We start from the raw sequence: 26,500 nt of genomic DNA on the forward strand, positions 1-26,500 counted from the left end.
ACCCCCAGTCAACTGATCTGGGTTTAATCAATCATCATTCTTTAGCTCACTCCACCTCCCCAGTCCCCATGTCTGAACTGGGGTGGTGGAGTGAGCTAAAGAATGATGATTGAGTAAACCCAGATCAGTTGACTGGGGGTGAGTGTTTGATTTGCTCAAACGCTCCGTCAATCATTCCCTTTGGTATCGCTCTTGGACACACAGGCCACCATAGACTAACCACTGTGGGGCCTGTCTGTGCATCCCCCCCCCCCCCAATCAATATAAATATCCAGAACTTGTATAGCGCACAAATCACCCCCGAAGGGGTATTTTGGCGCTGGGGGCCGTTGGGAAGATTAAGCGAGCTATTGCCAAGAGTCGCATGGTGCTGGGCAGACCCATGCCTCTAGAGCCAGGGATCGAACCGTGATCCCCAGCGTCCAGTGTCAGGCGCCACACCTCTCCCCCAATCAACCTCCTCTCCTGGAGCTGCACTGGTGGCAAGGGGATAGTTAACACCCCCCCCCGCGCTCGATACGGGGGGGAGGGGAGAAATTAGTTGCCTGGGCCGCTCCCAGGGGCCTCCGAGACTCCGCATCAATGCCTGCCCCAGTCTGCCATAATGGAGGGCGGAACAGCGCACTAGAGGAGTGGGCCAAACACTCTACCACGGGTAAGCCTCACTAACGTCGCAGGGAGAAGATAAAATGACAAGCACTAGGACCAAAAATGACTCCTCCATTAAAGATCTCCAAACAAAAACTACTTCCAAACAGGCGGGACCAGCGTCAGACCCTGTCTCGCGGGAACACCAGTCTAAGATTTAAGAGAGGACGGCCCGGTCACGCGCCGCTTTATGGAGTCCCTCTTTAGCACACTGAGGAACGACATTGCGACCCTGAAAACAGAGATGACCAAAGACATGAAGGAGATGCGCCGTGAAATAAGCGAGCTGGAACAACAAGTAGACTCTGCAGAAAGATCGGGATATGCCAGAGAAGAAGAGTTGGAGGCGTGTCGCAACAAAATTCTCGCAACAAAATTCTGGAACTCAAGGAACGTATCGCGACCTCAACTATCATCTGGAGGACCTTGAAAACAGATCCTGAAGATCCAATATAAAATCAAGTGCGTTCCGCTGCAGGCTGATGCGGGCCGCCTAGAGGACTTCATCACACGACTCTTACGCCAGATCATTCCAGAGCTAAAGGATAATGAGATACCCCTAGATAGAACGCATAGAGCGGTCCATCCATTTCTCAATCACCCCTGGCACCACAGGACATTCTCACATGGCTCCAAAATTATCGCCAGAAGGAGCTTATCATGAATGCAGTGCGCGACAACCCTAGGTCCTCTTTGAGGGGATCAAGGCGCGTCTATTTCAGGACCTTTCCCTCATCACCCTTCAACGATGCCGCAGCATGAAGCCAATCACAGATTTTTTGAGGGACAAAGGGATGCGATACAAATGGGGACATCCGTTCCGCCTGGTCTTCCCCAGAAACGGAGAAACACGCTCCACCCGTACACCTCCAGAGGCAGCAGTAATTTTGGGACTGAACTTGGAGCACGATGGCCGGGCGGGACCTCGAGGCTCCTTGGTATCCCCCCAGGGGAGTGGCCGCCGGAGGCGCTCCAAGTCTTGACCCCACGGGGGTGTAAACAGGCAAACTTCGACAGAAAGCATCAGGGAGAGACCAACGTTGCTGCAACACCTCACCAGAACAGAACACTCACCTGAGCAAGAAGACAATGATTGCACTGGGAGCAAGTGATAATTTACGAACCCTGCTTGCTCAGGCGATGTCTGGGGTTGATAGGGCACAGCCGGCTCCTGGATGGCCTTGCCGCAAGGTGGTCACAGGCCTGGCCCCTGGATCAGCATGGACTCTAGATTGTACATTAGACGGCAGCAGCAGAGGACTCCACCAAGCGTCACAATCCCAGACGATCTATGCAGACAGCCGACGACATGGACCCCTACTACGTAATTACAGTGTTTTCACCGATTGGTGAACCTGTTATTCATGTTTCTTTGTTTGTTCTTTTTGACATGTTCCATGCACCACCCACACGCATTACTGTCTCGGCCCATTACACTCTCGAAGTGGGAGGGCCACTTCCGGCCTACCGGCAGCCCATTACGGCCTTCAGCACACTCTCTAGGCAATGGTGCGTTTAGTTAGCCTTAACGTGAGGGGCCTAAATTCACCAGCAAAAAGGATAGCGCTCCTGTCGCAACTGAAGGCAACACAATGCGACATATGCCACTACAGGAGACCCAACTCCTAAAAAAAGATAGGAACTGAATGCAGTCAAAGTGGTTTGACCACCAATACTGGTCAGCTGGTCCCAGTAAGAGGGAGAGTGTAGCCATTCTGCTCACTTTCAAAGCCAGGCTCTTTGTGTGCAGTCTGAAGTCACAGGCCACATGCTATCTGTGCGGATCTCTTTCCACCAATACACATTCACAGTTACATGTGTTTATGCTCCTAATGACCACCAGGAACCTTTTATCCGCCAGACGGTTGGGACCCTTACACAAGAACATACTCACACTTCTCAGCCGGACACCAGTCATATGCCAGAATCCACTTCTTTTTAGTCTCTTCCTCCCTACTCTTGATCGTGACACAGACAGACATTCAGGTCTCCTCCATTTCGGATCACTCCCCTGTCTCGCTGACTCTGCGCTTTCCCAATAGCACCCAGAGCTCCAGAATATGGAGTCTTAACCCTAAATTGCTTTCCTATAACCCCGCCATTAAAGAAGTTTAGGGAACTATCTCAGCCTACCTCGCCACCAATGACACACCAGACACCCCCATTCCGATGCTGTGGGACGCCCTTAAGGCAGTGGTGAGGGGAACTTATATAGCTATAGCGACGCGGCTCAACAGGGAGCGTAGGGCTAAGCGCGCAGATTTAGAGGGGGTGGTGAGGGGCATGGAGGAGGTGCATAGGCACACCGGGTCCCACGAGGTGCAACGCCAACCAACTGTCACCAGGAAACACCTCAAGGCCCTAGATATGGATGCCACAGAATACGCACTACTCCACACGAAAAAGAGATACTACGCTGGAGGAAATAAAGCAGGCAGGCATCTTGCACACAGGCTACGCACTCAGACATAAGCGTGCCGCGTACAAGTCCTAGTAGATCAATACCAACATCCCTTGACAAGAGACGTAGAGATTGACACGGAATTTGGTCGCTTTTATGCTCAGCTATACAAAGCAGAGCTTCTACAACCAGCACACTGCACCGTGTATATGGAGCAGGCCCCCCTAACAATATTGACTGAACCTGTAGCTGTGCCTTTAGAGTCAGATATAACCCTGCAGGAAGTCCTCGAGACAATAAGGAGGCTTCAAGTGGACAAGGCACCTGGGCAGAATGGGTTTACAGCTGATTTTTATAAAATGTTTGCGACGCAGCTGTCCCTCATTCTGGCCAGGCTAAATAACTCCTTCAGCTCCACGGGTACCCTCACGGATACTATGAAAACGGCCATCATAACTGTTCTATCAAAACCTGGGAAGGATCCGCAGCAAAGCGCTTCCTACCGACCCATATTCCTGGTCAAAGTGAATGCTAAAATATTTACTGGGATCCTCGCCAACAGGTTAGGAAGGTACATGACCGGCCTGGTGGATTCAGACCCATCAGGCTTCATTACAGGGTGCACATGCAGGGATATCACAAAGCGATTATTTCATCCAATTGACAAAACCAACCATTCGCAGACACCCATGCTGATTTTATCAATAGATGCTGAGAAAGCATTTGAATGGGTGCACTGGCCTTTTCTACGGGTGGTGCTGGTGGCAGTAAGTCTGGGTCCCCGTTTTCAATGGCACACTCTCTCTGTTTCCAATCTCAAGGGGCACGCAATAGGGGTGCCCTCTTTCGCCACTTCTGTCTGCGCTCTACATTGAGGAACAGGCGGAGCGTATTCGTGGGCATCCACTTATTGAAGGGGGATGGATGGGTGGACAGGCGCACAAGATAGTGCTCTATGTAGACAATGTGCTGCTTGCTGTTACTAGACCACGTCAGTCGCTGCCCCCATGGCTGGAAGAGCTGGAAGTATTTGGGGCGGCATCGGCGTTCAAGATGAAGGCCATCTAAGCTCAGGCCCTCAACCTCACCATCCCACGAGATGAGCAGGCACACCTGGCCGAAATGTTCCCCTTTACAAGGGCCACACAGGGAATCTCATATTTAGGTGTCCATCTAATCCCCACTATTGAGGGGTCATTGGTGCACAATTTCTCCTCACTAGTGTCTACTGTGCACGTACTTATCCAATCCTGGCACTGGGGACCCATCTCCTGGTCGGGATGAATAGCAGCCATGAAAATGTCCCTCGTGCCCAAGACTCTATATCTAATGCAGGCGTTCCCGCTACAGCCTCCCCCCCCCCCCCCCGCGATGAAGAAACTACAATCCATACTAGACCTTTATCTGGGGCAGCAAGAACGCCAGGAGCATGCATACTTCCGGTAGCCAAGTGTGGATTGGGTATACCCAACCTAGCGTGTTAGTATCAAACAGCACAATTGAGATTCTTAGTGGAATGGCAAAGGCCCCTCACGGAGAAACACTGGAACTTTTGGATCAGGCAGTAGCTGGCATCCATATTTGAAAGATAACCTGGCTCCCGCTTAAGAATCGTCCCCCGGGAATGTAAATCTCTCCAGTGGTCAGGGCCACATTTGGAACCTGGGACAGAGTAGGTGCCTCTAAAGATCTCTCCAGCCCGATCTCCCCCCTTACACCAATCATAGGAAATACAGACTTCCCACCGGCAATGCACAAATAAGGATACTCCCGGTGGCAAGACGCCAATTGAAAAATGCATCAGGGATCTGTTTGATGAACAGGGACTGCTGGATTTCGGACTCCCAGACTGAGTGGGGCGGTACGAAGCCGTTCGCCACTAGGTGACCCAGCCAACGGTGCAACCTCATGTGGGAAGGGCCCTCACACATTCAAGTGATGGCTTCTGTCTCGGAAGGATGACAGACGCCTGCTGTCAGACATTTGCACTTATTTAAACACTTCTACAAACTCTCTGATTTCACCAGCCTGGACAAGGTGGGAGGCAGAACATGAACGAAAATTTACAGATAAGGAATGGACGGACATTCTGCTTAGGGCCTGCACGCCGGCATGCAGAGCGGCCGGAAGGGAGACACTCCTTAAGCTAGTGCACTACTGGTGCACACTATCACACCTGTTGTGGCACTGCCACAAAGTACACCGTTATTGGTCACAGGTGCTCGCAGATGATCAAATGTTCGACACAGAGCTACCCCGCTTCCCCAGCTACATCTTGCTAGGGCTTCCTAACGTACTCACATAGCCCTCCCTTTAGGAGAACGTAGTGGCTATCACACTGGCCCTATGCGCAGCGAAGCAAGTCTGGTTTTCAAAATGGGGACCGACACCACTCCCACACACCTAGAATGGACACACAAACTCTGGGACCTATTGGGTATGGAGAAGCTAACAGCAGTAACAAGCCAATCCCTACATACGTTCAAGAAGACTAGGGTCCCCTGCTTAAAATACTTATCCAACACCTTCCGGGAACTCACCTGCCCCATATATTTGTGCATTCTGCGCCTCACGGCAAGTGCACAACCAGACACCTCAACCTCCACATAGTGGGCTCAGGGACAGTTCAATCACTCTTTATTGCACACAGGAATGGCATGTATTGTTCATTGAAATTTTGACATCTTTAGTTAAAATGTAATGTTCTCCCCATTTTCCCCTCCCCAGCCACTTTCTTCGCCGGCCATTGGATATAGACGAAAGACCTGTACACTCTCTTAAAACAATAAAAAAATTGCTATAACCCTAAATAATGAAGGTTGGTCTGGCACCCTCAGGAAGGCGGATAGGGCCCAGTGCAGAGCCCTTCCTGGGCAAAGGCCAAAATAAAAAACAAATCTTGAGAAAGGGAGGCAGAAAGAGGATCAGTAGGCCTTTATGTTCAATATTTTACAAATTTGTTTCACTAGCAGGCATACACGGTCTTAGAGAAGGGCTGCAAGGCAACCAAAATAACATTCCAAACTTCGGGAGAAAGGTCAAATGCCATCAACTCAAAAGGTAATATAGGAGGTACCCTTATTTTGGAAATGGAATGGGTATTGACATTTAAACAAAAAACAAACTTACCTTTTACTTTTACTCTAGAGGGAAAAAGATCGGTATCTTCAACCCCAATTATCTATCCAGCTAGATCTGGATCACCATACATTTTTAAAAACACGCTTTAACAAGGTCTGATCTTGCCAGGTTACCAAATTTACATATTAGTTTGTACACAATACCCCATGGTTAAAGACAATACAAGTTCAACGGAATGTTCAATGTATCTATATTATTAGTCAGCAAATTATTTCATCAAAATATTTTAACACAAGCTATTAAAAAACATTGATCGTCAATTTTTATTTAAAACATACATTATACATAATAAAATTAAGAAAAAACGGTTGACGCGGCGTTTCGGTGTTAGAAAGGATCGTCACCTTCTTCAGGACAATGATTTCAAGATTAAAAACAGTCTAAATAAAATATAAACATTGTGTTAACAACCAATCTATAGATACATTCCTTTGTTTTCTCAAATTTTCTTCTATTTCACAACCTAGGCAGTATTCTCAGAGCAGTATACTATATATAATTACTCCCATTTCTCTTTTCAAAATCTCTTTATATACAATGATACATTTACAAGGTCATCTCATTTGTTTTATAAATACATTCTTATTGTACTTATAGCATCATAGGCTGTGTAATTCAAAAAGAGGCATTCCTTCATATTACTAGTCTTGGGTTCATGTCATAAACTGGTCCCTTTATTAATCATACATTTATCCATAAAACCTGTAATATTTTTACCCATTATTATTGTTTCTTTTAAACTTAAAACCTCTGCATGATTGGACCCAATTAACATTGACAATACATTGTTTATATTAGATTTATCCTTATTGTATTTGGTAACTTGCAGATAAGTCCTTGAACAATATTCCTATAATAATTGTATAACAATCTAGTCCCTTGTTCTAACTGCAATATAAAAACCATGTCAAATGTCAGTGGATATCATGACATACCTGAATAAATTCTATATATGCCTTTTTTAATTGGCTTCAATTGTTGAATAAATCCTACAAAAATGCTCGATAAAAAGGTACAGGTCGATACTGCAATGAAGAAGAAGAATTTATTTTATTTTTCTTAAATATTCCTATTAATTTTTTGTGCCTTTGGAAAGCATTATTCTATTTAAAGATAATTTGCGGTACCCATACTTGAGGATCTTTCACGTCATTCTACCTTTATAGTAGATTGTGTCGAAATAATTCTAAAAAATAATATTTTTTTTATTCAAAGAGAACTTTTACAGGCAAATTAAGGGTACCAGCATGGGAGCCACGTGTGCTCCCAGTCTGGCCTGTCTGTATCTGCCTTTGAAGAGAAACATATTTTTAATGAATTGGCTCCATACTATGAAAACGTGAGTAACTGGTCACGATTTATAGATGATGAATTTTTCATTTGGCTGGGCAGGGAAGAAAATTTATTATCATTTATACAATGGCTCAACTTAGGGGATGAAAATTTAAGATTTACATCATCCTATAGTAATGAAACGTGTGAATTTTTAGATATAAAAATCAAAAGCACAGATGGCACTTTATCTGTAGAACTCTTTACCAAGTCAACAGGCCGCAACACTATGTTGCATTTCGAGAGCTATCATCCTGCAAGCCAGAAAAATAACATTCCCTTTGGACAGTTCCTCAGGGTAAAAAGAAATTGCACCAATATGCGAGATTTTGAACAGCATGCCAATGTTCTAACTAGGAAATTCACGGACAGAGGTTAACCTAAACAAATGGTATAAAAAGCATATAAACGTGCAAAATATTATAATAGGGACAGTCTCTTTGAGCCCAAATCACGAAATAAGAGCTAAGCAACAACTTGTCTGTGTTACGAACTTTACAAACATAAGCAACAAAGTTAAAAACCTTATGAATAGAAATTGGAATTTACTTAACAATGCGAGCTCAGTTCCCTTACCTAAACCTATTTTTGCATTTAGAAGAAATAAAACAATAAGAAATCATTTAGTAGATACATATCCACAGACAAAAAATAGGAATCAAATCAGTACCATTGATGGTTCATCACCCACAGGGAATTTCCCATGTGGTTCTTGTAAAAACTGTACTTCCATCATAAAGGGAACCCTAATCACATATAATGGAATATTTCCATCACCAGAAGAATATGGTAAACTGTAGTACCAAAAACGTCATTTACTTAATAGTATGCCCTTGTGAGAAAGGATATATATTGGAGAAACCGCAAGAGAAATACGAGTGAGGCTTAATGAACATAAATCTGCTATTCGAACTAAGCGGCAAAATGCACCCCTTGTAGAACACTGGGAAGATAAACACCATATAGACGGAACTAAAATGGTGCATTATTGAGACAGTAACAATAAACACCAGAGGAGGTGACTTAACAGCGAAACGAAAAAAGAGAGAGCAGTATTATATGTCGAAATTTAACACATATAAATGCGGATTGAACAGCAGGGAAGAATGGGAGAGAATCATTTAAACATCCGATTGATTTCTCTTTCATCAGTCACAATAGGAAAATATTTGTTTTGGATAATTGTGCAGTTTCGAAAGTTTTTTAGAAATATGATCTAAAACTGAAAAAATAGTAGGATCAAGCAGTTAGAAAAGAGACATCGCTGTGAAGAATAAACTTCCCCCCCATGTTCATTAATCTAGTATATTAAAAAATAGTGACGTTATTTTGGATCACCGCACTTATATATGGTCTGCAATTTCGTAACATCGCATAATATATTGTAGGAGTCACAGCAGCGCAAAGGATGCAAATGAAGTAGATGCCATTTGATAAATAACTAATGATTGCGATATAATTTTCAGAATATACAGGCAAACCTACTAAAAGATGGCCGCCGATGTGAGGGATATTGAAGCGCGGTACAATGGCAATATAGAGAGGTTTATACATGTGCCTTAAGCCCCTGAGTCTTTTGGAACAATAAAATTAGACACATTCAAAGACGGCAGCCGCGGCGAGATAAAAATGCGAGCGCGATATGGAGAGGGCTAGATCCTGACATACCAACTAAAAGATGGCCGCCGATGTGAGGGATACGGAAGCGCGGTAAAATGGTAATACAGAGAGGTTCAGACATGTGCCTTAAACCTCTGAGTCTTTTTGAATAACAAAATCCAACCCATTCAAAGATGGCGAACACTGTGAGATAAACGTGAGCGCGGTATGGAGAGGGTAAGACCCTGGGATTTTTCAAAATAATAAAAATAGATAATCGGAAGCCACATAGGGACATGAGATTACTCTCTTAGTGAACCAGACAATCTAAAAATCTTGTGAATGATTAATGATACATGTTGCAAAAAGAAAATTAGAGAGGTAACAACAAGGACGAAACTTTCGATTTTTTTTATTATATAGAAATAATCATGATGGAGAAAATTAAAACAACAAGAATGTCGTGTTTAGATTAAGAGTGCGTAAGTCAACAAACTGTATGGGATAAGCAAACTATAATACCGCTTACAACTAGATGACACTACAAGATGGCCGCCAAGACGATAGCGGGATCAGGGAGGTCCGTTCGGTGCACAATTAACATGTGGTTCTAATTAGGTAATTAGTAACCAATTAGACCGGGGATAAAAGGGAATAGGAAGGAAGCTAACATCCAGATCCAGTCTGGAATGCTAGCAAGATGGACGTTTGCTTGAATTACTCCTTGTCCTAAGGTGAGTCACTGTAGTCTAGGAATAGTAGAGGTTGTTTTACTTTAATAAGCATTAGTGAGATTAAAATCCTTAACTAAGTTTTGTTTTAACTCATAGCCAATGGTCCAGAGCAATAACAAGCGAGGACAAACAGCACAATTGGAAAAGCTAGAAGGAGTGATAAGAGAAAGGTATTTCATCTATGGTAAGATATGGCTATAACAGGAGGAATAGTAGAAACAGTAACTTAACATACACTAAAAATGTATTTAAAACATTTTTTTTAGTTCATCAAAATTGAATACTAATGCACGAGAAATAGTAACAGTGATCAGAAGTAGCCCTGAGTCAAGATATTCCCAAAGTTTTATTTTTAAGGTAAGGGAGAAAATAAAAATATGTAAAATATATATATTTTTTTTAAAGTACAAGAGTCTATTTCTACATTAGATTTATTTAATAAATCTCCTCACAGTATATTTGAATGGATTGATGACGCAAGCAAGAAACTGAGGATTAAATGAAATTGCATCATAAAGACGAATTTACAATTACAGTATATTTTATTAAAATTATCAAATCAGTGTTGAGAATGAGTAAATAAACTAAAAATACTTTTTGAAATAGATTAAAAATGTTCTCCTAAAAAAGGTTATTTATCAGTTGATCTAGAATATAAAATCAGGTATCAAGTATGGGTACCGCAAATTATCTTTAAATAGAATAATGCTTTCCAAAGGCACAAAAAATGAATAGGAATATTTAAGAAAAATAAAATAAATTATTCTTCTTCATTGCAGTAATCGACCTGTACCTTTTTATCGAGCATTTTTGAAGGATTTATTCAACTATTGAAGCCAATTAAGAAAGGCCTATATAGAATTTATTCAGGTAGGTCATGATAGCCACTGACATTTGACATGTTTTTATATTGCAGTTAGAACAAGGGAATAGATTGTTATACACTTATTATAAGAATATTGTTCAAGGACTTATCTGCAAGTTACCAAATACAATAAGGATAAATGTAATATAAACAACGTATTGCCAATGTTAATTGGGTCCAAACAAGCAGAGGTTTTAAGTTTAAAATAAACAATAATAATGGGTAAAAATATTACAGGTTTTATGGATAAATGTATGATTAATAAAAGGGACCAGTTTATGACATGAACACAAGACTAGTAATATGAAGGAATGCCTCTTTTTGAATTACACAGCCCATGATGCTATAAGTACAATAAGAATGTATTTATAAAACAATTGAGATGACCTTGTAAATGTATCATTGTATCTAAAGAGATTTTGAAAAGAGAAATGGGAGTAATTATATATAGTATACTGCTCTGAGAATACTGCCTAGGTTGTGAAAAAGAAGAAAATTTGAGAAAACAAAGGAATGTATCTATAGATTTGTTGTTAACACAATGTTTATATTTTATTTAGACGGTTTTTAATCTTGAAATCATTGTCCTGAAGAAGGTGACGATCCTTTCTAACACCGAAACGCAGCGTCAACCGTTTTTTCTAAAATTGTATTATGTATAATGTATGTCTTAAATAAAAATTGACAATCAATGTTTAATAGCTTGTGTTAAAATATGTTGATGAAATAATTTGCTTACTAATAGAATAGATAAATAGAACATTCAGTTGAACTTGTATTGTCTTTAACCATGGGGTATTGTGTAAAAACTAATATGTAAATTTGGTAACCTGGCAAGATCAGACCTTGTTAAAGCTTGTTTTTAAAAAACAATGGTGATCCAGATCTAGCTGGATAGATAATTGGGGTTGAAGATACCAATCTTTTTCCCTCTAGAATAAAAGGGAAGTTTGTTTTTTGTTCAAATGCTATCAACTGCCACCACTCAATTCAAACACAAGAAGTCGTAGATTTGACAGGTTCGGGTGGAGGACCATTCCCTGCTGCTGTCACAGAAGATCCTCTAGAAGGGGCAACCTGATCGGAGGATAGATGATCAATTGGAGAAGATCAAGATACCAGACTCTCCTTGCCCAGTCCCGAGCCCCCAGGATGACTTGGGCCCGGTCGCTCCTGATCTTCTTGAGCACTCTGGACAGGAGTGGTATGGGTGAAAAGGCATTTAGAAGGCCTGAGACGAAAAGCATCTCTGAGCGAGAGCCGACTTGGAAATTCCAGAGTGCATAAATGCTGAAGTTGCACGTTCTCAGCGAAACAGAGCTAACCAAGGCTCTCCACATTGTTGAAAGAGACCTTGCACCACCTCTGGATGAAGACGCCATTCGTGATGCGTTAGGCATTGACTGCTGAGTTAGTCTGCCCTAGCATTTCAGAGAACCTGCCAGGTGTTGAACCACCAGGGATACACCCTGCTGTTCCACTCATGTCCAGAGATGCACGGCCTCTTAAAAAAAAGGGTCTGTGACCCCACCCGCCCGGTTTGTTGCAGTACGACCTGGCGGTGATGTTGTCCGTGAACACCTGAACCAGCTTTCCCTTTGTTGAAGGAAGAAAGGCTTTTAATGCCAAACAAATCACACAAATCTCCAGCAAGCTGATGTGGAGTCTTGATTCCACCATAGACCAAAGTTCTCCGATTTGCACCTCTCCCAGATGGCAGCCCCATCCCAGGACAGACGCATTTGTCACTACTGTGTGATCTGGTAGTGGAAGCGAGAGGGGTCTGACTCTGACCCAATCATGGTCGGTCAGCCACTACTGCAGTTCTCGCAGAAGAGAGCGAGGGTCCAGGACCTCTGCTGCCCTTCGCACCACCATAGCATATGATGCTCCTTCCTGGAGAGGTATACAGTCCGCTGGCCTCACCCAATTCCTCATACCAGTCCATTTCTTGGTAAGGCTGGTCTTGTGAGGGGTTCAGCAACCCTTCCCAATTTTCATCCATTGCTAGCCCTTCAGAATAAGGCTGAGGAAATGACCTAGGACCTAAGGGTTCGGTTGGTGCAGGTTCTGCTCTGGGTCATTGGGAATTAAAATGGGGCTGGCGCTGCCAGGGGGCGCCAGCGGTGTCAAGTACAGGAAGGTTGCAATGGCATGACCGGCGTCGGTCCGGGTCCATCACCAGATACATGAGGGGGAGGGAAATTGGTGCCGGAGCCGCGGGCGCAGAACCCAATGGAGTCCCCTCTGAGCCTCCAGGGCATGAAGACAAGCTGGTTGGGTCAGTCCACCCAAATATGAGGCTCATGGCATCCTAAAAGTCTTTAAGCTGGGCAGGGGTCGCTCTGGCTCCTGGAAAGGCGGGGAAGTGTGCAGCTGACACCGGCACATATTCAGAAGAAAGAGGCCGAGAACACAGAGTCTCCTCCATTGCGTGGACCGATGGACGGGGAGAAGTCGAAGCACGCTTCGACTACTTCTGTTTATTGTGCTTCCTACCTGACCGACTTGATGACTATGAGAAGGTGGACAAAGACTTAGGACTCCTGGAGCGGTGCCCGGACCTTCCTCTCGACTGTGTCCGTTAACAACACGAAACAGGTTTGAAACCAGAAGTCTTCTTAGACATGATAGAAAAGCCTACACACCAAAAAGCAGTCAACAAAACGGTAAAAAAAAAGCCTGTCAAAAGTGATAGAGGGTAGCTCTCTTCACAGGTCTGCACTGGCTGGCGCGAAAAGAACGGACGTCAGCTCGTCAAGTTGATGCCTATATAGGCAATGAGAATGTCATAATGCTGCAGACTATGATGTCACGCGGAGCCGACCAGCACCACCTACCAACGCGTAGGCGTATTGCTTGAATAAAAATATTATGAATCCAGTCTGATGCCTGGGAAATTCAAAGGTAAGGAATCTGCGGCTAGATGTCTCTATCAGATAGGGCCCAAAGGGAGTAGTGGATCTATAAGCCTTCTCTTGGCTATATCTGGGCTGGACGTCAGACTTTTGGAGTAGTGCGCCTCTTCCACATATTGTCGTATTTTCACGTATTTTATCCCCAAAACCGGGGTCAGTACACATGGACCTCAGCGCCTCCTGTGTAGGAGGTGCGGACTTCTTCAGTTTAAAATGTTCCTGTTCTTCATCAGAGGCCTCTAATGAGAGTACCTCTGGACTAGGTGATTTCTCTATGTGACTTGGAAGGACCCAGGACTTCTTCCCTAACATCAAGAGGGTCTGTTTCTCTGAAAATGTCTTATGTTTCTGACCTTTCCTGACTCTGCATTCTCGAATAAACCCGGTGTCTTTCTCTTCTATTTTTTTCCAAGTCTTTTTACACCTAAAAGCTTGCCAAAAGGTACTCTCAGACTCCAGGTGATTTGGAGCAAGACAGGAGGACCCCTCATGCTGATCCAACCAGGGATATATTATATATGTTATAGTGTGGGCAGAAAATAAAGTCCACTCCATCTGCCCACGCTCCACAAGGCCAAGTACTCAATATGTTCAACTTGGTTGTATGTAGTGATTTAATTGAAGACGTTAAAATAGGATTTTGAGGTGTTATTTCTTTCCCCAAGACAGATGATACAATACAGGGCCCGAGGTTCACACGCAGAAACGTGATGGTATTCAAGCTGTTGCTTCTCCCATCTGAACCAGACGGTGGGACAAATAGGGGGACGCCCAAGCGAGGAGTCACTCCACCCCTTCTGACTTGACACTTCTTCTAAGAAAAACAATCTGTAATGTCCAGGCCCAGCATAATATGGCAGGAGTATGCAAAGGATGTGCAGCTACACCAACAGATGCTACAAACATACATTTTTGAGTCACTCTCCATTGGTGAAACAGCATATACCGCAGTGCAAATAAAAATGTCCAAGTTTTATCAGACACTTTAGACTTATTCAAACTATTATGTGGGAGATGGAGCATAGTGGGGGCTTATATACTAGATACATGGCTTTCTTAGTTCAGTATACTTTTTCTACTGAAAATTAGCATAATATTTAATGAATATGCTACTTACCAGTATGCATCTGTTCTTGGCATGTAGGGCTGCTGACATTCATATCTGTGCATAGATCGCCGCCTAGTGTTGGGTCCGGATGTTTGCACGTTGTTGTCCTGGAAGAGTCTTCGAAGTATCCTGGGATAGGTGACTCCTCCCCTGGACTACAGTACGCATGGGCATCCTCTCCATCCTCAGATTGTTTTTCGCCATTGTGGCAGTGATGGAGTAGATACAGAAAGTGATGACCATGCTTACAGTAATTCTGAGAGCTGCAGCTGCTACAGGCGCCGGGGAGGAGGGAGGGCGATATGAATGTCAGCAGCCCTACATGCCAAGAACAGATGCATACTGGTAAGTAGCATATTCAGTTCGAGGCATGTGGGCTGCTGAATTCATATCTGTGCATAGAATACATAACAGTGCCCTCTATTAGCGGCGGCTACCAGTGCCAGCTGCAGCGGTCTGAAAAAGAGTTTTGAGAACAGCCTGTCCTACAGCTGCCTGCTGTTTTGATTGCACATCTACACAATAGTGTTTGGTAAATGTATGTGTAGTGGACCAGGTGGCTGCTCTACATATATCATTCAAAGGAATGTTTCCTAGGAAAGCCATGGAAGCCCCTAACTTACGTGTTGAGTGGGCTCGTGGGGGAATCGTTAATGTGCGTTTAGCCTTTTGATAGCAAATTTGAATACATTTAACGATCCATCTGGCTATACCTGCTTTGGAGATAGCGTTACCTTTGTGGTGTGGGGCAAAGGCAACGAAAAGTTGTTTTGTTTTCCTAAAGACTTTAGTCCTGTCGATATAGTACATGAGGGCCCTCTTTACATCCAGTGTATGGAGTGCTCTTTCTGCGACAGTTTGTGGGTTTTGAAAGAAAACAGGCAGTTCAATAGTTTGGTTTATGTGGAACTGCGATATCACCTTGGGCATGAATTTGGGGTTGGTACGTAGTACGACCCTGTTTGTGTGAACTTGTATGAATGGCTCTTGAACGGTTAGTGCCTGGAGTTCACTAACTCTTCTCAAAGAAGTGATTGCTACTAGGAAAGCTACTTTCCAGGTGAGGAATTGAATCTCGCATGAGTGCAGAGGTTCGAAGGGTGGACCCATCAGGCGTGTGAGGACCAAGTTGAGGTTCCACATCGGAGCCGGTGGGTGGCTTGGAGGAATTACTCGTTTGAGTCCTTCCAAGAATGCTTTTATGGCCGGCACTCTGAATAAAGAGAGGTGCTGCCTGTTCTGGAGATAGGCTGATATTGCGGTCAAATGGACACGTATAGAGGTGTATGCCAGATTGCATCGGTATAGGTGTAAGAGGTAACAGATTATGTTTTGGATGGATGCGTCTAGCGGGTTTATGTCATTAGTATTGCAATAAATGACAAATCTTTTCCATTTGGCTGCATAGCAAGCTCTGGTAGTGGGTCTCCTGGCCTCCTTAATGATGTCCATACAGTCAGGTGGCAGGTTAAGGTAGCCAAATTCTAGGACTTCAGGAGCCAGATTGCCAGGTTCAGCTGTCGCGGATCTGGGTGCTGAATCTCTCCACGGTTCTGCGTCAAATGCGCGGGTTTGATCCGCAGCCTTTGATGCGGCACCACGGAAAGTTCGAGAAAGGTGGTGTACCATGGTTGGCGTGCCCACGTTGGAGCAACCAGGACGAGCGTCAGTGAGTGTTGTCTGAGTTTGCGTGCCACCAGCGGTATCAATGGTGCTGGGGGAAAAGCGTACGCAAATCTGCCGGACCAGTTCATCCATATCGCATTGCCCTGCGACTGCGGATGTGGGAACCTGGCGGCAAAGCTTTGGCATTTTGCGTTTTCGCTTGTGGCGAACAGGTCTATCTCTGGATGACCCCACCGCTGGAAGTACGGTTGGAGTACTGATGGGTGCAGCTCCCACTCGTGCATCTGGTGGCTGTGTCTGCTGAGCAGATCCGCCATCTGGTTGTCCTTGCCGGGGAGGTGTTCCGCCATGAGGAACATGTTCCTCTGAATGGCCCACTTCCACATGCTCTGAGCCAGATGAGACAACTGTGGAGAGTGTGTTCCTCCCTGTTTCTGTATGTAGTACATGGCGGTCATGTTGTCCGTCCGGATCAACACGACTTTGTTGCACAAGTGTACTTTGAACGCTTTCATAGCCAGGAAGATTGCCATCAGTTCTAGAAGGTTGATGTGCATCTTCTTTTGTTGTTTTGTCCATAGTCCCTGCACTGTGTAGTTGAGTGCATGAGCTCCCCATCCCTGGAGAGACGCGTCCGCTGTCAGTATTATTTGTGGAACTGGCTCTTGGAACGGTCGGCCCTTGCAAAGGTTGTGTGGATTCCACCAATGCAGAGAGTTGTATGCCCGACCGCTCACCAACACTAGGTCTTTTAGTTGCCCTTGAGCCTGATTCCATTGACGTGCTAAGCACTCCTGAAGCGGGCGCATATGTAGTCTCGCGTGTGGGACTATGAAAATGCAGGAGGCCATCATGCCTATCAACTGCATGAACACTCGCGCGGGAAGGGAGTGTTGGGGTTTGAACTTTGAAATCAGCATTTGCATGCTGTTGATTCTCACTAAATTTGGCTGAGCTCTGGCCGCCAGAGTGTCTATGGTCGCACCTAGGTACTGTTGTACGTGTGCGGGTTGGAGGTGTGATTTTGGGTAATTTAGTGAGAACCCCAGACTGTGAAGAAGGTGAATGGTGCGGGACATGTGGTTGGCACATTGCTGGGCTGACTTTGCCTGAACAAGCCAGTCGTCCAGGTAGGGGTAGACATGAATGTGTTGCCTCCGTAGATGTGCAGCCACCGTAGCTAGGCACTTTGTGAAAACCCTGGGCGCCGTTGTCACGCCGAAGGGAAGAACCTTGAATTGGTAGTGCTGCCCTTGAATAGTGAACCTGAGATATTTCCTGTGTGATGGGTGAATGGGTATGTGGAAATACGCATCTTTGAGGTCTAGTGTGGCCAGGAAGTCTCCCTGTTTGAGCAGTGGGAGGACTTGTTGCAGGGTGAGCATGTGGAAATGCTCCGAAAGAATATAGCGGTTGAGGGGTCTCAGGTCTAGTATAGGTCTGAGTGACCCGTCCTTTTTTGGTATTAGAAAGTACAGGGAGTACACCCCTGTACCTTGCTCGTGGACGGGTACGATCTCTATTGCGCCTTTTTGCATCATGCTTAGCACTTCCTGCTGTAATAGCGCTAAGTGCTCTGAGGACATAGGACGGTGTTTTGGGGGTATTGTGGGTGGAGTAGAGGTTAATTCTAGGCAGTAACCGTGTTTGATAATATCTTTGACCCACCTGTCCGTGGTGATGGAGTTCCACGTGGCCAGGAACTTTTGCAACCTTCCCCCGACAGGTGTTGTGTGGTCGGGAGGAAGGGAGAGGGCGTCACTGTTTGTTCTTGGGAGAGGATCTGGTATTGCCGTATCCGCGTCCTCTGCCCTTTGTGCTTGAACCACGATATCCACCCCTGGTGTTTTTATCGTAGGTACTTTGGGTGTTGCCCTTGTTGTAGGTTTGCTGTGACCCCTGTCCTCTACCTGCTCCTCTATTGCCGGGGCGACGAAAGGAGCCACTCCGAAAGGTCTGCGTTTGGAGAGCCCCCATGGACTTTGCAGTGTCTGTGTCCTTTTTTATTTTTTCTAGTGTGGTGTCAACCTCTGGCCCGAATAAGTAGTCTGGGTTGACCGGCTGGTTGAGGATGTTATTTTGCACCTCAGGTTTGAATCCGGAGATTCGTAACCAGGCGTGTCGTCGTAACATGACGCTAGTGTTTATGGCTCTGGCAGCTGTATCAGCGGCATCCAGTGCACACTTGATGGATGCGTTTGTGAGGAGTTGTCCCTCTCTGATGAGGATCTCTGCTCCCTCTTTGTATTGGTCAGGGAGATGTTGTAGTAATGTTTCTAGTGTGTCATAATGCGCTCGGTCGTAGCGAGCCAGGAGCGCCTGAGTATTGGCAATACGCCATATGTTAGCTGCTTGGGCTGCAACCCGTTTGCCGGAGGTCTCTAACACCTTGGACTCTTTGTCCGGGGGAGGGGCATCCTCAGTCGTCTGCGAGTGCGCCCGTTTACGAGCATTCGCGACTACTATGGAATCCAGAGGCAACTGTCCTCTAATATAGGTAGGATCCCCAGGCGCTGACCTATATTTTTTGTCGATTCTGGGGTTTATTACTCTGGCCCTGGTGGGTTCTTTGAAAATGTCCTTTGCTGGTTTGAGGACACCTTTCAACATGGGTAGAGTTTTAACATGTCTTTCTGAGGATGCGAAAGTGTCCATGAGAAAATCGTCCTCGATGGTGTCAGAGTGGAGTTGAACACCATGATTGGCCGCAGCACGTTCAATGAGGGCGTTGAATGCGGCAGTGTCCTCTGTGGGAGACGTTTTTGCACCATATAGCTGCGTGTCCTGCGTATCCATAGGTGCGTTTGAGTCCACAGGGTCATCCCAAGCTTGGTCAGGGTCCTGTTGGCCTTCAGGGTCCATTTCTCCGGGGTAGGGGACGTGGTCACCTATGTAGTCCTCCAAAACGTCTGTTTCGGAGTGTGTCGGAGAGAAGGACTGTGGATCTTGGTAAGAGGTATGGAGAGGCTCGTAAAGAAGTGGTTCCGAATCCACTGGCAGCTTTTTCTTTAGTGGGATCCGGTAGGAGTCCAAAGCTGGCGCGGAAGTTATCTTCCTCTTGTGAAGCATCATTCTGCCTGTTGCGGCATCGATGATGTGTGATGGCGATGTCTCCGTAGGAGAGTGTTCTGCAGGTGTGATCCTGGTGTGGGTGACACGTGTTCTGATTTCGAACAGTTTTGGCGCCGTGGATGGTGGCAGGCCAAAAGTGATGTTGGCCGGTGCCGGAGAAGCTTTTTGAGCCTTTTTCGGCTCGGAGCTTGATGTGTCCTGGAGGGCCGCCTTATCTTTGATGCGTTGCAAGGATGCTGAAACTTGCCGCACCTGGAACGCCGACGGTTCTTTGGCGCCGATCGGTTCTGTAGAGGCAGGCGTGGACTTTTTCGGCGCCACGGGGTCATCGAGTCGAGGAGAGGTAGTAGCTGTCGACGGCGTCGATGATTGTGCCTTTGGTGCTGTTTTCGAAGTGGTGCGAGATCCAGCAGCCATTTTGACCTTTGTGGTCGGAGCCGATTGTTTCGGTGCCGGGAGCCGAGGCGGCTTGGCGGTACCGATTGTGTTTTTCCGTGCGTCGGCGCCGACGTCGGCTGCTGCAAGCTCGGCACCGAAGTCCCGTTTGGTGTGGTCGGTGCCGACGGGTTTGGCTGGCGTCGAAGGTCTGGTGGGCTTCGATCCGACAAGTGTGACTTTCAGTTTCGGTTTCTGCTGAACCGATACGGCTTTCGGTTTCGATGAAGGGAAACCAGCCGTTTTGGGTAGTAAAGGCTGCCGCTGAATGTCCGAGGCCGGGCCAGAGGGCGGGGCCGAATGGATGCGGGATAGGTCTTGGGTAAGGCCCGAAGGCGATCCCTCGACCGGAGCCACAGACTGACGCACTGGGATATCCACAGTCTGTTCGGGTAGGCCTTGCTTGTCACCGGAGCTACTCTCTTCGGCCCCTAAGGCCTCATTGTAGTCTCCTACCTCGGTGTCGGCTTCGTCTCTGTGAAAGAGTTGTTCTTCGACGTGTTCCGATCCGGAGTCGTGTTCAGAAGCGGGGCTGGAGGGTAGGTTCTCCACGTCTTGCACATCTTCGTCCTCGGCGTTGAAGATGTCAGTCGGGCCGGTGCCGCTTGCTGCGCTTCGAGCCTCGCTGCTCGACGATTCCGGAGAGTCTTCTTGGATCGGAATCGGGCACAGGCCATACATGTGGACTCGTTGTGATCCGGTGAAAGGCATTTGTTGCACACCGGGTGGACGTCGACATGGGGATATTTCGCATTGCATACAGGGCACCGCTTGAAGGGCGTCCTCGATTCCATCGTCGATGTCGGGTATGATGCAAAAAAGTTCTGGAAGTTAGTATAACTAACAAATAACTATCGATACCGATCGGGAACAGTACCGACGCGAACTAAAGGCCTTTTGGCCTGTAAAAAGTTTTTCCTAACTTGAGTCAAGATAAGCACATCCGAACCCAATGGCGGAAAAAAACAATCTGAGGATGGAGAGGATGCCCATGCGCACTGTAGTCCAGGGGAGGAGTCACCTATCCCAGGATATTTCAAAGACTCTTCCAGGACAACAACGTGCAAACATCCGGACCCAACACTAGGCGGCGATCTATGCACAGATATGAATTCAGCAGCCCACATGCCTCGAACCTACAAATTCAAATATGTAATGATAGGTGGGCTCTTTGTGTGCATATGTGAAAAGAGTGTTTGGTGGATTGTGTTTGTGAGTATGCATGCACACGCGTCTAACTATGCCTGTATGTAGATCTAATTTTGTACACAAAATATAAATCTAGAAATTTTTTGTTGCACCAATGTTTATGTACCAGCATTCTCATGAATGTAACCCACCCTCTACTTTGACAGTTTTGCTTTCACCATACTTTCTAACCATGATTTTCAGTATTAACAATTACAAAGCAATACAATGGACTCCAGGTTTTAATCTGTGTTGTAACCGAATGCTAAATGACATTTACATTTTAGAACAATCACATAATAGCAAGATAGAGAATCCCGTTAAAAAAAGAAAGAAGGGAGTTAAAGAGGATAAACAAACATTGGACATTAAGGTGTTGCAAGTAGGACCAGAACATTTACCTGAAAGCTCCATATAGCGGTCTATACCAGCAGACAAATGAACATGGGGTTAAAAGCATGAACCACAGAATGGCCAATCCAAAATCCACTCCTCGTGCAGGATCCACACAGAACCAGGCCAGACAGCCAAATACATTTACAAACAGTGTGACTGCATGGACTAAGGAATAAAAAGAAAACACATTGTAATAGATATAAAAAAGAAACAAGTATAAGGACAAATATGTTTTCTTCACCATATAAAAGTTCAATCAAAATTCATCAGTGCATGACAATGGGAGATTTCTACCCAAGTGGGAGTTGAACACATTCGTCCTCTGTATTTTTCAGACAACATGCGGTTAACAAATTTGAACCTGGTGGAGTTGGAGAGGTGAACTTAACAGTTTTGCTAGCACACAGCAGTTAACTTTTAAATGAACAAGGTCAAAACCAAAATAAAGTATTTCAGTCATGGAAGGAACAAGAGTAGGTGGTTTCAAACTATGAATAAGACGACCTATTGATCAACCGTAACCTTCATGGAAACTCACACTAAGAGAAAGAAAGCATACTATAACTCATGTGGCACCGTGCTTAGTAAGTTTAAATAAGAAATATGGTTGCCACTTTGCTCCTTTAGAAAGACATACAGGGCCATAGACTCTCAGGCAATGTCGTATGATGCGTCCACTGGTTTGCGAAATACAACCAGGTAGGAGGGACACATATGGTAGCACAAACTAAGCCTTCAGATACCTAATGAAGCGGGAGGGCTGGAAGAGTTGCTCAAGTCAGTTTGTGGCCTGCCAATACCAGGATGCAGGGACAAAGCCCAAGGCATTGTTTAACCTAAGAGAAGAACTGCAAAAGGTTCTCACGGATGAAGGGTATATCTGAAAAGATCAAATATATGAACTCAAAATTTAAACATTACCTCGCTGGATGTCACAGCATTGTTCTAGAGCTGATCTTTGCCATTAGCTAATAAACAGTCTAAGAAATGTTATGTAGGAATTGTAGCAGACGCTAGTCGACAACTATTTGGGTGAGAATCTACCCTTTAAAGCAAGATGCTTCTACATTCTATATAGATTATGAGCATTTCCATTCCTAGAAGTTATAGCCTCTTATATAAAACTTGGCTGCTGAAGATGAAGGTTTTTGTGGACAAGGGACTGAATCCATAAAACATCTTGTACTAAACTGACCGGTGTTATGAAAGAAGATGGCCTATTTTATGAGGTCACTGATATACAGGTTAGATATTTTTCTCAATAGCACTTGGAAAGAAATGTTCTTCCAGTAATTACAAATGGATCAATGAGATGATCATTTTGCCATAACACTGTACCTAAACTATGCTTCAGATAGATACAGGATTGAGGAGAGCGAATAGTCAAACAATACAACTTCCTGATCAGGATATTATCCATGTACTGTATCTGTTGCTTTCAGTCCTTTGAGGTATTGATATCAATGACAGAGTTCGCAGGGGGTAAAAATAGAGAACATCGGTGGATCATTATGCTTATATTATAATAGCAATGGGTTTATTATGATATAATGTAAATATATTTCTCATGAAAAAAAAGCATAAATCAAAGATCAGGTTTATTAAAAGCATGCCTGGCTCTACATTCAGGTAGTATTCTTTAGATCCATAAGATTCAAAGAGATATGGATGACAATAGGTCAGTACCATGTGCAAATTTCTTACCCAGTCGTAACACGCCACACTCTATGGCCTTTATTATATGTAATACAGTAATCTAAATTCGACTATAAACAGATTTACAGCTAAATCGGGATTCAGAGTACATGACAAAACCTCCCAATCTGAATATCCTCCTTCACATTTTGTCAGGTAAAACTCCATGCATAAATCAGTGTGGAGACAACAATTTTCCCGGTTTTTACCCTATTACCAGCTACTGAATTTGTCATCTGGATGGATCACCGTGATCACAAACTGACAATCACAAAAAAATAAAGCAAACATGTTACAAAAGAGAAGCAGAACCGAAACCGTTGCCGACCACTGCAGAGACCCAGGACCCACCACAACCTTCCCGTCACAACACCACCGCACCCAAAACCCTGCAATACATCCTCCTCAACGTCCACTTCCTCCACAGACACGCCACAGAAATCTGGGACCTCCTCTGCAGCACCAGCCCCAATGTGGCCTTTCTCACAGAAACCTGGACAAACGCTGCATCAGGACCAGACATCACGATCGCCATCCCCGAAGGATACAAGTTCACCCGGAAGGACCGCCCAGGAGGAGGCATCGCCATCGCCCACAAATCCTACCTCCAACTGAGCACCCACACTGACGAGCCCACAAACCTGATGTAACACCTACACTTGATACAAACCAACCCGACCACCACCCTCCGGGGCACCCTCATCTACAGACCCCTCAGACCCCACACACCTTTCACCAACACCATCACCCCACAAGCCATCACCTCCACCAACTACACCTTGCTGGGAGACCTCAACTTCCAACTCGACAACCTCCAAGACTACAACTCCACCTCCCTCCCAGACAACCTCCTTAACATCGGACTCAAACAGATCGTGCTAGAACACACGCACTTAGCAGGACACATCCTCGACCCCATCTTCACAGCGGGAAACCATCACCTTCAGCCACACCGCTTAACTCCCATGGACAGACCATCGTTGCATCCACTTCACCTTCAAAACTATCATCACCCGCAAACCTCCACACCAGCTCCCACGGAGAAAATGGAACAAGACCTCGACAACCAGCTCACTGCCTCCCTCAACAGCTCCACTCCAACCACCACGGACAACGACCCAAATGCCGCAGCCCGAACTCTGCACAAATGGATCACCGACTTCACCAACACCCTCGCCCCCCCTCAAGAAAACCACCAACACACACGCCAAGAGAGCTAGCTGGTTCTCCACCGAAATTGTAGAATCCAGACGAACCTGCAGACGCCTCAAAAAAATCTGGAGAAACACCAAAACAACAGTAGCCCATGACAACTTCAAAGCACCCACCACAAGCTCATCAGAAACACTAGGAAGAAAGCACTCCAGGACAGAATCTCCACCCACACACACAACAGAAAGGAACTTTTCAGCAACAAAGAGTTCACCCAACCTAACAGTGAGACTACAGACATCCCCCATCCCCCCACCCCCCTCAGGACCTCTACAACAAGCTCAGCTCCTACTTCCACCACAAAATCAAGACCATCTACGACAACTTCAACGACGAATACCAACACACGGAACCCACACCTCCCACTCCCAACACCACGCAGCAAACACTTGACAGCTGGACCGCTCTCACCACTGAAGACACCCTGAAGACAATGAAGTCAATCCACTCCGTGGGGCCCCCACGGACTCCTGCCCTCCTCACATCTACCACAGAACTGCCGACATTATCACCCCTGAGCTTCGCCGAACCATCAACTGCTACCTCAAGACCGCCTCTTCCCCAACGACTGGAATCACACCGAGCTGAACCCTCTCCTGAAGAAACCACCGGCGGACTCCACTGACATCAAAAACTTCAGACCCATCTCTCTACTCACGTTTCTGGCGAATGTCATCAAAAAAGCCGTCAACAGCCAGCTCGCCTCATTAATTGAAGAAAACGACACCCTCGACACCAATCTGACTTGAGGAAAAACCACAGCACCGAAACCACCCTCTTCACCACAACAGACAACATCCGCTCCCTCCTCGACAGTGGTCCTCATCCTCCTGGACCTCTCTGCAACCTTCAACACAGTTTCTCACCACACCCTAGCAAGCAGACTACACGACGCAGGGATCTGGGACAAGACCCTTGACTGGATCAGCTCATTCCTCTCTGGCAGAACGCAGTTGGTCAGACTCCCACCCTTCCTCTCGGATCCCACACCGATCACCTGCAGAGTTCCCCAAGGATCCTCCATCAGCCCAAACACTGGACCTGCATACTTGAACTACCGCCATACATTCCATGCACCCCAAAGATCTCTCCGCTCAGCCCAGCTCTCGGTGCCTCGCATCAAGAAGACCAGAACAGGAGGGGGCGTGGCCAGCAGCTGGGGAAGATGGCCGCAATCTATAGCGGCTCCTGCAGTCTGTCCCAAACATCCCTGAAAATCCGTCCAATATCTGGCCAAAACGGCTCAATATGCGACGTGAGCCTACCAGGAGGAGCCTCGCATTGTGATCGGGAGGGGGCTTTCGCAGCTACGGCGATAGCCGGACGCGGTGACGCCACAGGGCAAGGCGGTTATTCCGCACCAGTAGTAGGAGATGCCTGAAAGCGGAGGAGGGGCTTCCGTTGCGGAGGGCCGTGAGGTCCAGTCATTAACTCCAAAGGGCAGAGAGCGTTGTGTGCTGCTCCCCCAACAACCAAGAAAGCATTTGGACTCAGAGGGGGCACCCCCACGCATACAAGTGCTTGTGACGGGCGGGGTCCCCGACACACGAGTACAGTGGCAGCTGAAGACTGAGGTGGGGAAATCGCAGGAACAGGCAAGTGCGCACCTAGTAAAATTGCGGGCCCAAAATGCGGCGTGACTTAGCTGAACGCGTATAATATGCCCACACAGGGAAAGAGAGGTGGGGGCTCCAGTACAGCTTAAGTGCTAAAACGGCCTAAAAAGACATTGGCACACAAACTCAGAGACTGGCAGGTGGCGCAGAATGGCAGTGTGGAGCTCATAGCCGCTTAGTGCACTGTTGGGGGTCAAGCAGGAGCGGTGCGTGATCAAGGTGCAGATCCCTCAAAGGCCAGCGCACTGCGTGATTTGGACATCTTAACGCCATGTTTCCGGTACAAGAAGACACATTCAAATTAATCCCCATGAACCCGCCCCCCTCCCTCCAACGATCAAAGATGCGCTGACCTGGCAGGAACACCGAGCGCAGCAGGAGTGCCTAAGCCCACAAAGAGGCTCACGGGGGAACCAGACAGGCCGGCAGGGGGAGGATTAACACCACCCTTCCCACCTGTGGCAGGCAGAGGTGAGCACCCGAAAGCACACCGGCTTACCCAACGCATGGTGGG

The 26,500-nt window shown here is 46.1% G+C and overlaps 1 protein-coding gene across 3 annotated transcripts in view; it reads right to left on the reverse strand.

The window, feature by feature from the left end:
- The window catches only part of SCAMP1 (secretory carrier membrane protein 1), a 573,188-nt gene that overhangs the window by 206,903 nt on the left and 339,785 nt on the right, over nt 1–26,500 (reverse strand). For all 3 annotated transcript variants that reach the window (XM_085632265.1, XM_085632264.1, XM_085632262.1), the window contains one exon: nt 21,469–21,628. In XM_085632265.1, the coding sequence (XP_085488391.1) occupies nt 21,469–21,628 (160 nt within the window). The remainder of the gene's footprint in view (nt 1–21,468; nt 21,629–26,500) is intronic.

Source organism: Triturus cristatus, chromosome 2_1 (assembly GCF_964204655.1).
Source record: "Triturus cristatus chromosome 2_1, aTriCri1.1, whole genome shotgun sequence".
NCBI classification, from domain to species: domain Eukaryota; kingdom Metazoa; phylum Chordata; class Amphibia; order Caudata; family Salamandridae; genus Triturus; species Triturus cristatus.